Source organism: Aethalodelphis obliquidens, unplaced genomic scaffold (assembly GCF_003676395.1).
Source record: "Aethalodelphis obliquidens isolate GAN/ISIS:26980383/991018 unplaced genomic scaffold, ASM367639v1 scaffold12, whole genome shotgun sequence".
NCBI lineage: Eukaryota > Metazoa > Chordata > Mammalia > Artiodactyla > Delphinidae > Aethalodelphis > Aethalodelphis obliquidens.
In genome coordinates this window covers 17,424,825-17,443,899 of record NW_020837956.1, presented here as the reverse complement: position 1 = coordinate 17,443,899, position 19,075 = coordinate 17,424,825, and the positions used below count along the sequence as shown (strand labels likewise).

At 39.2% G+C, this 19,075-nt stretch overlaps 1 protein-coding gene across 13 annotated transcripts in view; it reads left to right on the top strand.

The window, feature by feature from the left end:
- LTBP1 (latent transforming growth factor beta binding protein 1) overlaps positions 1-19,075 on the top strand; it is a 419,895-nt gene that overhangs the window by 202,892 nt on the left and 197,928 nt on the right. For all 13 annotated transcript variants that reach the window (XM_027113416.1, XM_027113415.1, XM_027113421.1 and 10 more), the window contains 2 exons: positions 9,241-9,465; positions 10,643-10,917. In XM_027113416.1, the coding sequence (XP_026969217.1) occupies positions 9,241-9,465; positions 10,643-10,917 (500 nt within the window). The remainder of the gene's footprint in view (positions 1-9,240; positions 9,466-10,642; positions 10,918-19,075) is intronic.

The following is a 19,075-nucleotide window of genomic DNA, read 5'->3' as shown; positions in this document are numbered from 1 at the left end:
TTGAATAATAGTGGTGAGAGTGGGCAACCTTGTCTTGTTCCTGATCTCAGAGAAAATGCTTTCAGTTTTTCACCATTGAGAACGATGTTGGTTGTGGGTTTGTCATATATGGCCTTTATTATGTTGAGGTAAGTTCCCTCTGTGCCTACTTTCTGAAGGGGTTTTATCGTAAATGGGTGTTGAATTTTGTCAGAAACTTTTTCTGCATCTATTTAGGTGATCATATGGTTTTTCTCCTTAAATTTGTTAATATGGTGTATCACATTGATTGATTTGCATATATTGAAGAATCCTTGCATTCCTGGGATAAACCCCACTTGATCAGGGTATATGATCCTTTTTTTTTTTTTTTGACATCTTTATTGGAGTATAATTGCTTTACAGTGGTGTGTTAGTTGCAGCTTTATATAAAGTGCATCAGCTGTACATATACATATATCCCCATATCTCTTCACTCTTGTGTCTCCCTCCCTCCAACCCTGCCTGTGATCCTTTGAATGTGCTGTTGGATTCTCTTTGCTAGTATTTTGTTGAGGATTTTTGCATCTAAGCTCATCAGTGATATTGGCCTGTAGTTTTCTTTTTTCGTAGCATCTTTGTCTGGTTCTGTATCAGTGTGATGGTGGCCTCATAGAATGAGTTTGGGAGTGTTCCTCCCTCCTGTGCAGTACATTTTAAAACTCATTGTTAATATTGTGTACAGCTTAAGTGGTATTACTTGGCTCTTGAGAAAGCATTTTGCAATGACATTAAAGAAAATGCCCTGCTACAGTAGCTAAAATGACTTCGTCTCCCTGAAGATAGTTGCAGTGATACCACTGTAAAAGGTATGGTCTTTAAGGATGAAGCATGTCATCATTTTTGTGAAACCTATCTCCCTGTCCATTAGTGTACAGCACTATCATTTCCCCAATTATGTTTACATAATTCTCCCAAGTGAAGTCAGCTTTGCATAAACCTCTGGGCATTTTATTAACTGCTTTGTTACGAAGTAGGCAACTTATGTTTGAATCAGTATCTGATTATACATTAAAATAAAAACAAAGCACACCATGTAACAGATAAACCCTTTCCCTTCTACGTAAATTGCAAGTGGCTGGATATGTATTTGTCCCTTTTAAAAATTTTATATCATGCCAGTTTCATTAGATGAGATGAGGAAATCTGAATTTCACTCTACTAACTTGGTTAGCGTTTTGAGAACTTTAATTGTAGAAACCTGTGGATTATGTCATTGGACCACCCCCTTTTGCAGAGGAGGGCACAGTAATCCACAAAATGAAATGATTTGCCCCTATCCCAAGGTGTGTGGGACTGGTGTGTTTACTCTGTAGCCTGCAGATGTTGCTGTGTTATTCCTAAGGGTAAAAGAGCCCAGGGTTTGCGAGTTACTGAGAGCAAGCCTCTGTGGGTGGAGGATATAAAGTGGAATTTTGTGATTTGCTTGATATAGGAAGCTCCGTATGTTATGAAAAATATAAAACTAGATCAAAGTAGATAGCCCACAGCTATGGTGAGGTTGATGATCAGTGAGCAGAAAGCCATAAACAAAGTTGAAATGATGAATGGTCTTATCCCATATAGGAAGCTCTGATGCATGTGTGGGTGGTAGGGCTTCCTATCTCCTGGATTGTAAACAGAACATGCTATCCAAGCATTCGCTAATGTGCACCAGCATTAAAAATTAGATTTGTGGGATTTTTGTTTGTATTAAGGTTGAGATATTGCATTTGTTGAAATGTGAATTTCCTTTAATTCTAGTCCAGTGTACTTGAGCATTTGATAGATGGGGATGGGATGAAAATGGTCATCTTAATTTCCAGAGCAGGTAAAACAAAGAGATTGTCTATGGCAGCAAAGAGTATGGTGGGCGCATTTTTAGCTTTTGTGGAAGCATTTTCTCTTTGCTCCAAGATTTCTTTAGACTCTGTTTTTTCCTTTTACATGTACTATGAAGAACATTAGTCTCATAATGTTACACATATTGTATTATTGTACCTTTTTCTTCTTCTTCTTTTTTTTTTTTTTTTTTTGCTTAAAACAATAGAGATGTATTCTCTCACAGTTCTGGAGACCAGAAGGTCAAAATCAAGGTGTAGGCAGGGCCACGCTCCCTCTGGAGGCTCTAGAGGGGGGTCTGTTCCTTGCGTCTTCCCGCTTCTCATGGCTGTTGGTGCTCCTTGACTTCTAGCTGCGTCATTCCGATCTCTGCCTCAGTCATATTGTCTCTTCCTCTTCGGTCAAACCTCCCTGGCCCTCGCTCTTAAAAGGACCTTGTCACTGAAATGAGAGGTCACCTGGGTAATCCAGGACAAGTGCCTCCTCTCAGGATTTCTAATCACATTTGTTTTGCATTGTAAGGTGGTGTTCACCCATCTACCACATGAAGTAATATTCAGATTCTGGACATTCACAGGACATGGGTGTATCTTTTGGGAGACCACCATTCCACCCACTACGATTATCATGCCCATATGTAATCAATATAAAGAATTTTTTAAAAGTCCTCCTATCTGTAGAATCATTATCTATTTGTGTCTTAAATTAAACCTTCCAGAATTTAACTTCAATCTGACTAAGGTCCAGAAACTCAAAGCCAAGTTTACAGTGCACATTTCTTGTGTATACAATAGATGATTCTACTTACCCTTACTTATCCTTGTTCTTTCTCTTCCCCTGGTTCTGTCTCCTGTGATTCATAACCTGTCCTGGTCCCAAGTATTAACTTACTTACATTTTTCCTGTTTACTGTATTCTAGGCAGCCCTATATCCTTGTGGAAGGAAACAGGAATCTGGCCCTGCTTTGTCTCTCCACCTAGCTTTTCTCACTTGCTCTCCTCTTCTGACATTCCCACCGCATCAGCCTCCTGTCAGTTTCTGGACCTTTCTAAGCCATGTCTCACCTCAAGGTCTTAGCTCCTATTATTTCTTCTTCTGCTAACATTGTTCTGCCAACTTGCACATCATGGGATTCTTCTCCCTTTAGGTTTAGGTGAAATGTCACCTCCTTGGACAGGTTGTTCCAGACAGCGTGTTACTTGAATGTTTTCTTGGTTCAGCCTGGGACTCAGTATACGTTAGAATTGGCTGTAAGCAGTTTTGGAGCACAGCAATGATAAATCTCTGCGTTCAATAAAAATACTCAAACTTAGATTTTCGTAAATGCCTACTAATCTCTGTACTTCCTTTCTTGGCTTCTGTGTAAGACGAGGCCTCCTCAGTTCCTCTGTCGTTGCTCCAAAGGAACGTGACTTCCATCTTGGCTTTCAGCTTCAGTTGCTTTATTTATTTTATTTTATTTTTTGGTGTGGCAGGATGATGCATACTGAATTAAAAGGCAAAAATGCAGGTTTTTAAAAAGTGGGTTAGGTTCTTAAAATGAGCAGTGGTTTGCTGTGGCATTTAATTATTATCTGACATAGTTGTTATCTGAAAGCTTTAGATAGCTACATTTTTAACCTACTTTCTGGCTGAATAGAATCTATGGGTACCCTTTAAAAGAGGGCGATGTAGATATATTGAGGGAGAAATGAAATGGTACCTTGTACTTTCTAAAAATGTTATTGCTTTCTTTTCACCCTGCAAGGGACATCAAACAAAATGTTGAAAGCCTTTAAGGGAACATTATTCTCCTAATCAGAGACAAGTGGGAAAGTTGAAGTAGCTATACAGATCAAAATCATGTGTATGTCTGTTCTGTGAAATGACAGATGTAAGTTTTCCTTCAGATGGAGGTTTGTTTTCCCTGTTCTGCCTTAGCCACAATAACTTGAAACAGTCTGTCTGCTGGCACACAAAGCGAGGGGCTGGGTGGAGGGGCCCGGGGGTTGCTGTAGGGAAGTCAAGTACATTCTTAGAGCGCCTTTTGGGGACAAGCAGCTGAAATATTTTTATAGTCAGCTAAGATAACAGGGAAGAATGAGAGTCTAGCTTTTTATAACTCAAATCTGCAGAAAATTCAGTTTTCCCATATTTGTATCCAAGTCAGTACCTATTCATTTAAAACTAAGTTCCAATTTGTGGCATAGACTGTGAATATTATCCTGTCAGCCCAGTTTCTTGAGTCCTGCAAGTTGTTTTACAGACCAGTGTGAATGGTGGAATGCACTGAAATGCTGGGCATATTTAAAGCCTCCAACTTTTTCTTCCAGCCTGGATCCTTCTGCTCATTGTGACCTTTTATAGTTGTACCATGAGATACTTGGAGTGGTTGTCACGATATTCCACTTTCTGGAATAACAGGCTGAAGGCCCATATACCTCTTGTTATTTGCTGTAGGTCCCAGGTGACCGCATGATGCAATGTAGTGAATTATGGTGATGGCCAGCAAAATGTCAAGCTGACAAGGTTATGGAATTTCTCAGCCAGCATTCTACATTACACCTTCCAGTTATATGTTCTAAAATATATGTGCCATAGCTAGACTTACAACCAGCATTCCACAAGCCAGCCTTAAAGATAACTTATTCTTTTTCCTCTTCATATGTTGAGAAAGTTTTATAGAACGCTGGCTGCACAGACTATATATCACCAGGTGATGTTTTGAGAGTGGCATGAACTCTTGAAACAGAAAGAAACTATTCATAGTTAAATCCTTAACTTTTGTAGGTTGATTTTAAATTTGTTTTCTTTGACATAAAAGACTATTTAACTTTAAAAATAGCACCTGCCACAAAGAACTCAATGTACAGTGAGTGAGCTGGGGCAAAGAACTTTAAATTATAAGTTAGATTTTGTGAAAATGCTGGAACAGGAGAATAGGTATTTTATTTCTCATTCATAAATGGTTATAAATAGTGGCCTGTTATTGGTTGGAATAAGTCAGCAGAAACGGTTTCCTTTATGACCAGAGAGAAACAGGGTTATTGGAGTTCTCTTCTGGGATTATTGCTGTATCCACTTAGACTAGTACAGTTCTTGAAATATTTGTGTGGAAGCTATCTCAGAGGTTTAAAAATAGTTTTAAACAAATCTAATTAAATTCACGTTGGATTCCAAAATGTGCTATTGATATTAGAAATAAAAGTCAGTTTCTTTTGTAAAAAAAAAAAAAGATGATAGCATAGATGAAGTTATTTTAATAAAGATTAAAGGTAGTCCTCTTTGCATGGTGATGCAGGACCATAAAAATAACCATGCAAGCTGTAACTGTGCAAAACAATCTTAATAATCAATGGGAAAATTACTAGTTCTGTCACCTTAAAAATTTTTTTTTGTCAAAACATTACAGTTGTTTTACTGTAGGTGATGTATTTATAGGGAAAGGAAAAAAAATAGTAAAGCTGATATTTATCTAGTGCCCTGTAATTTAAAATGTTAGAAACACTGAGAATTAAAGTGTTTTCTTTCTTCGAGTAGAACTTAACAAGAGTAGTTAGAACATTTTTGCTTTCTTCTCATATACTTTATGATGTGGAGTATCTCTTCTTTGCCTTAGTGAGCCGTTATACTCCTTCGCAAGTTTGAATCAGGTTCCAATATCTTACCATTATGCTTTCAAAGTTGTGGAATATCTGTGAGTTCCTTTAATGTTATTTCCTTTGGACCATCTTTATCCTACATCACAACCACTTTCCAATTTCACTTCCAGCGTCACCACTTTTCATTTCTTTGCCCTTTTGACTATACACCTCTGTAAAATGTCATGCGAGTTTATCAATGTAAAGTGAGGAGGCAACACAGCTACCTGCTTTGCTGTCTGTGCATGAACTGAATAACAGATATGCTGGGATCAATCACCAGCAGCCTCTGAAGGAAGTGACATGATTGATTACTGATCATGGTACACATCTGTTATTTATGTAGTGGTTTGTGGACCAAAGAGCTAGCAGTGAAGTTTGTACTTTATGCAGTTACCTAGTTAATATTGTTGCAAATGAAGTTCAAACCGTGTTGTTGGGGGACTGAAGTTATTTAGCTAAACTGCATTAACTGAAATTCATGCATATTGGAACCATACAAAGTGAGGAGTGCTTGTATTCCAGTTATAAATTATTTGTAGTATTGTGAAATCTCGGCCAGGCTCCCTGTGTCCTTGCCTATTACACACTGAACCCATCCAGCGTAGCCAACCTGTCATTTAGAAATTCAATTCAGAATTGAACTGGGAGTTACAAAGTCTTTGACTCAACCCCAGAGTCAGCTTTGACTCTTCTTCTTACTCTGCACCTCAGTGTGGATCAGACACTGGTGGAAAAATATTCCAGACCTTATCCAGCGTGGGCAGTTTTGACTTCATCTGCCACATAGTGAGATCCTGGACATAGCTCTAGGTGGTTACCTTGGTCATTTTTTCCAGCTCTTTCCTGTCTCCTTCACTGTCTTCCCTCTTCTTTGGCTTGCTGCTTATTTCCTGTGCATATCTCCATGTTGTACTGATTGCCCATCTATCATAATATTACTTCCTGTTTCTTTTTCTTTTTTTTTTTTTTTGCGGTACACGGGCCTCTCACTGTTGTGGCCTCTCGCGTTGCGGAGCACAGGCTCAGCAGCCATGGTTCACGGGCGCAGCCGCTCTGCGGCATGTGGGATCTTCCCGGACCGGGGCACGAACCCGTGTCCCCTGCATCGGCAGGCAGACTCTCAACCACTGCACCACCAGGGAAGCCCACTCCATGTTTCTTTTAATTCTTGTTGCCATCATCCTAATCCATGGATTTTTCAACTTGTCTTTCAGTTATTTTAATAGTCTCCTATCTGACTTCTCCACCTAGGTCACTCTCCTTTCCAGCTAATGCCACATGCTATCACAAGAGTAATCTTCCTGGAAAATTCTCTCCTTGGGGTCTACAGAATAACTTGCTAATTACAGAATAAAATCCAAACTTTTTATCAGGCCTTTATCCATTGTCTGACTTAAGCCTACATCTCCCAGTTTATCACCTGACCCCTCCTCTCAGGAATCTGGGGTTTCAGCAAGGTAGACTTCCTCATTATCTCCCAAATATGCCTACCTCCCCCTTTCTTACACACTATCCTCCTAGGATATAATCCTTTCTGTTTTTCTGAAACCTACCTAGCTTCAAAGGCTTATCTCAAATGAGCTCTCCTGTAAAGTCTATTTTGACTTCCCAGAAATGACTTTTCTCTGGAGTTCCACAGAATTTACATTTTCCAATGTTACTTATTTGTATTTTTAGTTATTATATATTACCTAGTAGTTCCAGTTAGCTTTTACTTTCTTCTGTAGTATGTAGAATGGTATTTGACAAAGTGGTAGCCATAAATGTGTTCATTCTTTCATCTAGTTTTTTTTTTTTTTTTTGAGCTGCAGCCTTTTTTCTAAAAGCTGAGCTACCATGCTAGAAGTAAAACGTTAAAGTCCCTGACCTCACAGCACTAGCTGAATGAGGTGTACAGAAAAGTAGTCAGGTGATTGTAATGCAGTAAGCCAAGCAGCATGAGGAGCAGTGAATGAGAGCCCACGGAAGCACAGAGGAGAAGCACCAAACCTAGGTGAGGGGCAATTGGAAGTGCTTCCAGGGAACTGAGGTTTAAGCAGTATCCAAAGGGTGAGTAGGAGTTAGGTAGGTGAGGGGGGACAAATGGAAAGAGTGTTCCAGGCCAAGGACACAGGGTATATAAAGCTTAAAGAGGGGTGAGAGGCCCTGTCCACTGAGGAACTGAATCCAGGTCAGTGCAGCTAGATTGTAGGGAATGATGTTTCAGAGAGAAACAGGATCTCTATGATGAGAAAGATGTGGGAATATTTGATGAATGTTTAGAAGGCAGGACCTGGAGATGGATGTTTGGGTGGGTGAAAGGTTAGAGCAGCCCTCAGGTTCCTGTTAAGGGTCTCTCAGTGAATGGAGATGTTAGGGGAAGATGATCAAGTTCCATTTAGGACATTGTAAGTTTGAGGTACCTGTAGAAGATCTACAGAAAATAAACAGTAGTAGACAGTGTGGAGCACAGCAGAAAGCTTTGGCTAAGAAATGTAGTTTTGGGTGACATCATCATATGATAGGCTGAAATCAGAATGTATGGAGTTAGTAAAGCAGAAGATTTTAAGACCAAATCTTGAAGCACATCAGTGTTTCAAGGGTAAGGAAAGAGTGGAGTCTGCAAAGAATATTAAGATACAGTGAACAAAGAGGAAAGAGCAAACTAGATGGGTTGAGATGTCACAGACGCCAAGGGAAGACTGAAATCCATCCATTGGATTTAGCAACATGGAGACCATTAGTGACCTGAGTAAGAGGAGTTTCAGCATAGGAGAGGTGTGGGGAAAGGGAAACACAACGTGACCCTGGCTGGCTGGTAGTGAGTGGAGAAGTGAGCAGACAATTCTTTTGGAAAGTTTGGTCATGGAGGAGAGGATTGAAGCAGAGTAGAAGCTGGAAGAAAATGGAGTTGAGGGGCTATTTTTTAAGCTGCTGGAAATCCGATCAGTTCAAGGGCTGATAGGAAGAATTCATTCGTGATAAATAGGTTGGCCTGAAGTTGAATTTAGCCAGGATTTAAAACTCCTTTTAAAATTCTTCACCCAAACATGTCCTTTTATCTTTTGGTATTCTAAATAACTTTCCAACTATTAATCACTGCTACTTCTAGGTTTCGCTGTGGTCTTGTTATCCCAATGAGATTGCAAATTCCTGTAAAGCAGGATTCAAACTATTCTGCTCCCTTATTCTGGGTAGCACTTATTTCAGTGTCTTACGTAGAGAAAATTCTCAACAGATATTATTTTTAGCACTCTCATTTGTTTATTCTTTGAGGAAATATTTAATGTCCACTGTGTGCCAGGCATTATTCTAGGTGCTGAGGATACAAAGGTCATTAAACTAGGCATATTCCTTTCCCCCAAAGAGTTTATAATCTAGGGAGACAGTAAATAAACCAGTAATTAAATAGGAAAACACAGTAATTATAGAATGCAAGAGATATGCTGAGTGGCTACTTTATATATATAAAGTAGCTTTATATGTATAAATATATGTAATATATATATTATATGTATAAATATACATGTAGATTTTTTCCCATGAATTCTTGCCACCATTGTGGGTGAACAACCACAAGCAATTGGAGAGCTAAATGACTTACTTAAGGTGAAAAGAAAAAGATAGTTAAAAAAAAAAAAAAAGGAAGTATTTTTGTCATAGTGTATACTCCTTTGTTTACCATTTCTAAAGTCATTGGGAATATGATGGCTGTGCTTTGGGGGAGTTTTGTTGGTTGATTGTTACTTGGCATTTGAGAAACTAACCACTCTCCACATTTTCTCTTTTCCTTTACAGTAATTTGCCATCTTCCATGTATGAATGGAGGCCAATGCAGTTCAAGGGACAAATGCCAGTGCCCTCCAAATTTCACAGGGAAGCTTTGTCAGATTCCGGTCCATGGTGCTGGCGTGCCGAAACTTTATCAGCATTCCCAGCAGTCAGGCAAGGCGTTGGGAACACATGTCGTCCACTCAACACATACTTTGCCTCTGACCATGACGAGCCAGCAAGGAGTCAAAGGTAAGCTGATTATTTTGATTTTGCCCGTTCATCAGAGCTCTGTTAACATGCCAAACCCATACGGAAGCCAAGTGTCTGCAGGGCTGGTATTGGAACAGAATATGGGCCCAGGTATATGGTGCCAGTGCTTTCTAGGCTGTAGGGAATGGTATCTAGGAAATAAGAAAATGGAGCCCATCTTTCTCTGGTGATGCAGGACCAAGAGCTGATAAACATACATGGCACTGTTCTGGTAGGTCCTGGGAAATGGAAAGATGAACAAGATGGTGTTCTGGCCCTTATGGGATTAATAAACTAGAAGATCACACAATACCTGCTGATGAACACCAAGTCTATTTTGTAGTCGAAGAGCTCTTGGTTTTAGTTCTAAACAATCTGTAACCTCACCTTCCTGGGCTTCAGTTTATTCATCTGTAGAGGAAGGTAAACTAGGTCACTTGGAGCTCAGAAATTCTATGACTAATTCATTCTTTTCAACCTGGCACCTCTTACACATGCACAACGTTTAAAAAAGGAGTCAGAGAAGTGTTACTGGCTCTTATTCTTTAAAACCTGAATCTTAGCATCGGAAGATGAAATTCTGTGTGAAAGCTGCAGAGAAAGAAAATAGAGATGTAAAATATCACACTTTGGTATTTTGTGTGTATCACAGGAAGCACGAAAGTACGTACACACCAGGTTTAAGGGTAAGAGAACTATGCTTTGTGAAATTGTGTTGTAAATCCTACAGTCTCTACAATGGAAACTTTGTGAGAAATTCAAAAATAATGAAACTCTTGCGTCTTTATTACTCTTGTTTGGTAGAATGTATGACCACAAGTAGCACAAATTTCGTAGTTTTATGACTCCTCTGAAAAAAATTTTTGTCTCATGGATCTGTTACTGTGAGAAGTTTAAATTTCTCTTTGTAAAAGCAGTTTTATTCTTTAAAGTATATAAATTCAGGTTTAATTTTTGAGTGTCCCCTTTTACTCTCAAGAGTTTTTTAATGGCTGTGCAGCAAAAATAGATACACACTAAAAATGTATCATTTATCCCAGGTATAATATATATGTACTTAAGTATATGTGTGTATATAAAACTTAGTTTCATGCTGACTAGCATGAACATTTGCTTTCGTCCTGATGTGCGTATCAATTATTTATGACTGATAAGTTTTCTTCCCAATCTGTTTTAGTGAAATTTCCTCCTAACATAGTCAATATCCATGTGAAGCACCCTCCTGAGGCCTCAGTCCAGATACATCAGGTTTCAAGAGTTGATGGCCCAACAGGCCAGAAGGTAAAAGAAGCTCAACCAGGCCAGTCCCAAGTCTCTTACCAAGGGCTTCCTGTCCAGAAGACTCAGACGGTCCATTCCTCATACTCCCACCAGCAAGTCATCCCTCACGTGTATCCGGTGGCTGCTAAGACGCAGCTTGGCCGGTGCTTCCAGGAGACTATTGGGTCGCAGGTGAGCAACACTGCCCAGCCCATTTTAGTGATGTGTTCTAGGTATAGTCTCATTGTAGTAGGAAAGACAGACTTGGTAGAAATAAGTTTTTTGTAGAAGGGGTTGGCAAACTGACCTGTGGGCCTGTTACTGTAAATAAAACTTTATTGGGCACAGCCACACCCATCATTTACATACTGTCTATGTCTGCTTTCATGCTATGGACAGAAGGATGGTATACTTTCAATGAGGTCGTATGATCTGAAATGCCTAAAATATGGTCTGCAAAGCCCTTTTCAGAAAAAGTTTGCCATAATTTGTCATCTTTTATTTTCTTACACAAATTTATAACTAGAATGGCAATGCATGAGTTGTTTGAAGTGCATTTTAAATATCATTGGATTTATGTGTAACTTTAGGTCTATATGTCGTAAAGTGAGAGAGAGGCTGACTTCTCTTTAAAACTCATCATTGAATGTGCACAGTAAAAGCAACATAAAATTACTGGTTCCTCTACCCCAGTTACTTGGTGCTTCCTGCTTTGGAATTACGTGATAATGACATAGCTTTGTCCTATGGTTCTTCTCCTGTCACCTGATTATGATTTGAACCCCCTGTGAGAAGAATAGGCGAGATCTATTTATTATTCCTGCTGTTACCTGAATATTCAGAAAATTGTGTGTGTGTTTGTGTGTGAGTGAAATATCTGTTGGGAGTAGAATAAATCGTTCTTGCTTTTGAAACCTGGAGAACACTTTTAGGTGCTGGGCAAGTCCATGGTTGGGTCATCCCCTTTCTTCTAGGGGAGGAGGTAAAATTGGTTTGTAGACCAGAATGGAAAGAACAGCCATGTAGAGTTATAAGACCTTGGTTAGAGCCATGGGCTCAGCACTTGGTGGCAGGGAACCAGCTTCCTTATTTGTAAAGTGGAGACAAGAATATGGGGCTTTGTCAAGATTAGACAAGGTAATGTGACATGCTCTGCAAATGTTACAGAACTACGCAACTACTAGCTTAGAAGACACTTACCTATTGATAGAGTCAAACATAAGAAGAGAGCAGGTGATTGCTTATGTCACGTAACTTCAGTAAGACAGGGAAGGCTTGATGCCCCACACAACCTTGGTCTGCCTACGGAGCCTGAAATGCCTACTTAATAGGGACCTTTTCCTTCCTCAGTTGAAGACCAGGTTTAAACACATGCTTTTTGGAGAAGGAATATCATCAGTTTACATTTAGCTTAGAAGTAAAGACTGGATTACTGTGTTAAGGGCAAGTTTTTATAGGGGCAGCGGGGCTGAAGTAAACCTCGTATGCTGCACAGTTTACCCCAGACAAGCCTTGGAGAAGGAGGATGAATTTGGTGCCATTTGCATTGTTTAGTCATTTCAGCTTAGGTTGGTCATGAGAAAGGAAAAAAGCAGGTCCTTTTAAAATTCTGTGCCCAGTATCCTTCTCCCTAGTTTCCAAGTTGGAACACAGATGGTAAAAAGCAAGAAAATGAGATGTCAACAGACTTGTTATTCTTGTACATATAATCGTAGGCAGATGATTGCTAACTAGAAAGAATATAAGCAGATTATTTACTTCTAGGCCTAAGCTGGACTATACAATTCCACATGAATTGGATAGTTGGTGGAGTTACCCAAATAATCCATACTCGGTGGAACACTTTTTTGCCTTATCTGGATACTTCTCTGACTTTTGGTCTGAATGATCCAGACAGTGATCTCAATTCTTAATTCATTTTGCATGTGTAGTAACTAATACACAGCTTCAAAATAAGACCTGTTTTGCGAAAACCTTCTCAGAAGATATTTGCTTTTCCTGTTGGTGAGAAATATTGCTGAATGCCCATGATTGTCCAATTTGTGCAATTAGGATGATCCAAGCATTAAAAAAAAAATTACTGGCAAATAGTCAATAGTATATAAGATGTATCCTACAAAGGTGTTTGGAAATATTTGTGCCTTCTTGCTGTGGTTGGTGTGCAAACGTAGTTACAGAGGGAGGTACAGGTGGATTTTAAATAAATGGCAGAAACGACTGCATAAATACTCACTAGTGCTTTGCTCAGTGAGAAAACTCTTATTAGATGCAGATTACAACTACTGAGACCTTCATGTCGTAGTCATCAGTAAGCACCTCTGTTTATGTATTGCCATTAGAGGTCATATACAAAACAAATTTAGTAGAAAAAGCCCTTGTTTCTGTGGCACATTCTAAAAATGAGGCAGTAAACTTGAGGTCGAAAAGCCAACATGAACTGTGATCAGTGTATTTAAATTCATGGGAGCTTCATAGAATAGAATTTCAGGAACTGCTTGGATGGTGGAGGAAAATGGATGATTGGTTAGGAAACTAAGCTCACAGAGAAGTGGGGGAGAAATTAAACAGAAGAGAGAGAACACTGCAAGAAACAGGTAAGGAAGAAGTGTCAGAAGAGACCAGAGAAGTAAATTAGTTTAGAGTTCCTGGCAGGCTTTGGCCCAGATGTGAAGCCTTTTAAACCTGAGGCATAAGGCAAAGTAAAAGACTTGGTATCAAGGTAAAAATCGCATGATGCCCCGTTGATCGGGTGATCAAACTCAGAATCATTAAAAGGGGGACAGCTGATATCATATGCCTCCTGATGGGATGCAGTATGAGGTGTAGAGCAACACCTTAAAGGTGTTCTTGCCAAAAATGTGTGAGCTGAATCTAATCCATCCTTTACACCTAACCTCCAGCTCATAGGGAATACTGAGGGTGAAGAAACAAGCCCAAACTATCATACTCCCTCACATCAGAAAGAATGATAATGTAGGGTATTATTGCTTGGTTTCTTCATATCGTTAAAAAATAAAGATTGACTTCCTCAGAAAGAGACTAAAGAGAGACAATAGCACATATAATATATGAGCCTTAATCATATCTTGGTTTTAAAAAAATCAAAACCCAGCTCTGAAAGACATTTGAAGAACAATTGAGGAAGTTTAAATACGGACTGGATATTAGATGGTATTTTGGAACTATTATTTTCTTAGGTGTGATAATGGTGTTAGAGGTATGTAGGGTAGTGTCCTTATTCTTGAGTGAGGAATGCTATGATGTCTGTAATTTACTTTCAAATGCCTTTTATACACAAATATAACAAAATTGTAAAAATTGTTGACTCTGAGAGGTGGGAAAGCAAGTGATCACTGTATTATTCTTTGAATTATCTCAGCATATTTGAAAACTCCTTATGAGGAAAAGAAGGAAAATGTGAACATTTCCTAGACTTATGAATAGAATAATTTTATGATGAACTTAAAAGCTCTAAGTTTAATACATTTAATGAACTTTTAGAAAATTTTAAAAGTTTCAACTTTTGAATGAGATGGGAGTGGACGTGGGGCTGGTAGACGTGAGGAGGTCAGGGAAGAGAAGTTGGCCTTAGTCCAACTGTGAAATGATCAGGGTCCAATCTAAGAAGTAAATTTAAAGATGAAGAGATTAATGCAGAGGCTTTTGTGAAGAATCCAGCATCAGGATTTGATTATGGGCTGTTGTGAAGAAAAAGATGGTGCTGAGTTGGAGTATTCTGAACTCCCTGGCTTCAGAAATCAGATAAATGTGCTCTCTGATTGATTAACTGACCCTTGGAGGGGAGGATTGTGAGGTAAAGATGAGTAGCTACACCTTTGTTTTAACCAGTTCCATCTTTGATTGATGTCAAGAATCAGGTATTCTTAAATGTCAATCATGGAGTCCAGTGCTGTTTTAGAGATGAAGTGAGAGAGGATTAATGGAGAAAACTCAGTGGTCAGTGACTAGACTTAGTGATGATAGTTAAATTAATAAGAACAGAGATTGTTTCGGCTTGGATTATAAAGTGGAACGAGGAGGAATAATGGGATTGGAAATATCTAAAGTGTTTTCACCTTGATGGAAAGTGTCAAGATAAAGGGGGAAATACCTTTCCTATTGTAGAAAGTGATGTTTCATCTTTCAGAGTCCTAAAAATAATTTCTTGTTCTTAAGATTATATAAACTGTTGATTTCTGTGTGAATCAGGCTGGGTACAGGCATCACTAAATTCACTTTAAAGTATTAGAAGAATAGAAATTAATCTAATAGAACGTACAGGGTGGCTAAGAGGAATTGGTTTCTTGAATGTAAATCAAGTTTGAAGTAGCTGAAAAGTCATAATTTTGGCAGAGATAAGTATCTGTGCTATCTGCAGTAAACAGTGGTATGCCATATATATTTGAAAACATTTCTGAGATTTTGCTCAATGTATAGAGCAAATTAGAAGTACATTTCTAGGGGTTATAATTACCAACTACTTTCAGTATAATCTCATGTTTTCATGTGCTTAAAACTTCAACATTTCCAGTCAAGTTTTCATCTCTAGGGAGAGGCCAAATTTCAGAAAAATACCCCTCAAATCTATTTTTGCACCACAGGGTCATCGAATGTGTACACTTTTTCCATTGTGCAAGGGTGCCCTTTATTTTAAACTGGTTCTGTTAACAGTGACTAAATTCGAGATTTATTTGGCATCTGATTGTTTGGTTGTTTCAAACATGTTTTATTTATTGCCCAATTACTGGAAATAAATGTTTACAGTGACCTAATGATGTCAGATGGTATGAAAAGACCTTGTGTGAGAGGTAGGGTTCAGAGTCCAGCTTCCATGTTGGGTGTGCCATTGCTGCCTTGTGAAATCATATGCTTTTTGTTCATTGTGGAAACATGCCCCTTAATTAGACAGGAGTTACAAGATGAGACAAAAATTCAAGTGCCTCAAGATTTTCCGATTGCAAGTGCCAAAAGAGCAGCAAATTCCATGTATAAATACCTGAGTTAAATAAGGATAGAAATACTAGAAAACCTGAAGTAGATGTAAACAGAAGAGAGAGGGTATTTTTAGTACAGCACTCTAGCACGGATAAAGATAATCAAATAACATACAAACCCACTTTCATAGTTGGCAACCATAAAATCCCCATAATGATTAAAAAAAACCCATGGGTACAAGATGTACAAACTATAAGGTATAAAATAATCTATAAGGATATACTGTACAACATGGCAAACATAGACAATATTTTACAATAACTATAAATGGAGTATAAACTTGAAAACTTGTGTACCATTATATTGTATATCTGTAACATGTAATATTATACAGCAACTGTACTTCAATTAAAAAATACAGTTTAATTTACAAAACCATAAGAAACACTCTAAGATTAAATTCTCTAATATATATTCTATAGAAGAAAACAAGCTTTATGTGGATTAGGAAGAAAAGGACCACTTCTTGATGTGAAATCCTGATATCGTTGGAAAAACCTTTCTTTCCTTTAATTACTGGTCATATAAATTTTAAGCCCCGGGACAAAAATTGAGTTAAAATGACATGAGAACAGTTTGGGATCCTCTTAGAGGTTCCAGAAGTTGTTCCAACAGTTCTTTTTGGACAGGAAGAATAGAAACAGAATGGGCCACTGGAGAAAAAGATTCTTTAATTGGAGATTGGTCTCTTTTGGCAGACAAATTCAATAACATCCTCAAGCTCTAAACCTTAACACTGGAACGAACTTACACACACACACAATTCTGAAGGGCCAAGCAGATGCACTTTGCTTTTGTTTAAAAAAACTTTAAAAAAAATAAGCATCATGGAGAAATTAACAGGAAAGTGTGAACTCACTGAAGTGGAAAAGTAACTGAACTACATGGCTGAAAGTACTTTTTAAAAAAGTCACAGGACTTTGAAGAAAAATATTTCCTGGTTTCTACCACACAGAAGCCAATGAGAAAGTAGAGAAACAGATGCCTGTCAGTTCCACACGGCAGAAAAAACAGAGATGGATAAGTAGAGATGTAGCTGTAGATATGGGCTGCAGACTTTGCAAATCTCTTCTCAGTGATGGAAAAGGAATTTAGTGCTCAATTAAGGGATCAAGGACATGAAGTTCTGCTTAGAAACCTCTTCTTTGATTTCCTCAGACTCTTCTCTGCCCTGATGATGAGCATTTCTGGGGTGAGGCCTGAAGCTGTGATGAAGTACCAATTTAACCTGATGGGGGGATAATGCCAGCATGGTTGTAACACTTTCACTCTGGTTAATTCCCTAAATTGAGTCCATAAACTACATAAATAGATGAGAAGTCTAAATAAAGAATAACTATAAAACATTTTCCCAAAGGCTCTTGTTGGCCTCTTGTATCTGTGTTATCCCTTATGTGGGAAGGAGAACTGAGTCATCCAGGCTGGATCAACAGTGGGTACAGGTGTGTATGTGGCTCTCTTCTCTTCCCCATTTCCCCAGGCCACATGCTCTTGGGGTCAGAGCCCTCCGGGTGAACTTGGCCTTCTTGCAGAGGGGCTGCTGGACAGTGATGAGGGAAGGCAGGGCCAGAGCCACCAGACATCTGCCTTCTCCAGGAGCAGAGACCTGTGGGGGTGTGCTGATTGCATTTACTGAAGTTTGGCCTCCTTCAGGTGGAATAAGTCATAGACACCAGGCACTTCCTATGCCATCTGGGGTTTACTTCAGTATCCTACTCAAATAGCCCTTTGGCATAATCTAAGAAATATTTGACTGTTAGGGAGCCTGGTTGTCCCCAGCAACTGTAAAATGGCCATCCTTGCCAAACCTTACCTGTATCAACAGCAGAAGGTGTCACATGCATCGCAGTGATAGGTCTTGGACCTCTGCAGTGTCGATTGGTCTTTCCAACTGCCTCTGCCAGATGGACTTTGTGCAGGGGCCCTCTTCCTTGGAGTTGAAAAGATCAATAAAGACAGGGATAAGACCCAAAGGGGAAACACACTGCACATGAAAGAGAACATGTCTCCATGTCACTGGGCTTCTGCCAGTGGCGGTTAGAACCGCTGGTTTTACTTGGATTGAGAATGTAGGACTGAGACATTAGGATAATCAAAATATAGATTCTTAGAACTGAAGTAGAGTACTTAAGAGAATGGGTGATGACCCAGACATTACCCTTCCTACTGCCTAATATCGAGTCTTTACCCAGGCCGATGTCTTCTGGGCACCAAAGAGGCTGTCAGCTTCAGGTGTTCACTTACCCTGACCTGTTTAATAGACAAGCAAGTTTGTGTTTCTTCAGTCCGCTCAGATGTTTTTCATTTTATTTATGATAAAGGCAGTGAAAATGCCTTTATCATGACATGGAATATCAAATTTCCATATTTTATACCTCTAAGGCTCACTGAAATAATATACCTATTAACTAGACTCCTGTTTTTTCAGAGGAGTAGACATTGTAAATAATCATGGGGCAGTTCAGAGTGGATGCATGTTGTGTCACTTCTGATGTTGACAAAGTGGCAAGATTTTGTGATCATTACATTTGAAGATGACAGTTCTGAGCACGTTGGAAGTGGTTTTAAGAGCCCGTGACTTGAACTGATGGCTGGTTTAGGCTCTGTACATTAAAAAATGTGTGAAGAGTCAAAGCTGGTATTTCTAGGATCTGATGTTGTTTCTTGGCTTTGTCTGCATTACCCCTTGGAATTGAGATTTGCTAAAATGAAGTGGAATCATCTGATTTGCTAAAAAACAAAACAACACAGTTCTTCAGAACCTGACCCACAAAGTTGTAGTGAAAAAAGCAACATTACCCTTTGTTGAAAGACAATAAAAGGATTCCCCAACTCTGCCCTGTACCTTCCCCCACAATGATGATAAATACTGTATTTTTATTCCTCATCCTCATTCCATTTTTTCTCCTTTTGTATATAAAAGAATTTATAGGGCTTCCCTGGTGGCGCAGTGGTTGAGAGTCTGCCTGCCGATGCAGGGGACAGGGGTTCGTGCCCTGGTCCGGGAAGATCCCACATGCCGCGGAGTGGCTGGGCCCGTGAGCCATGGCCGCTGAGCCTGCGCGTCCGGAGCCTGTGCTCTGCAACGGGAGAGGCCACAACAGTGAGAGGCCCGCGTACTGCAAAAAAAAAAAGAATTTATATATGAAATTGGATATTGTTTTAACAAGATCTCTCTTTGAGACTGTGCATTTACTCGAGTGATACTGCTGTTGTGCAGTTTGGAAACTGGTTTTGAAGGAAGTGTTTCAGAACCAGTTAACAAGCTGCACATGAAAACTAGTCTTCGATTTTCTGCAGCTCACCCATTTAATGTATTCTCAATGAATCCGAAAGCTTCTGATGCTCAGTTCGG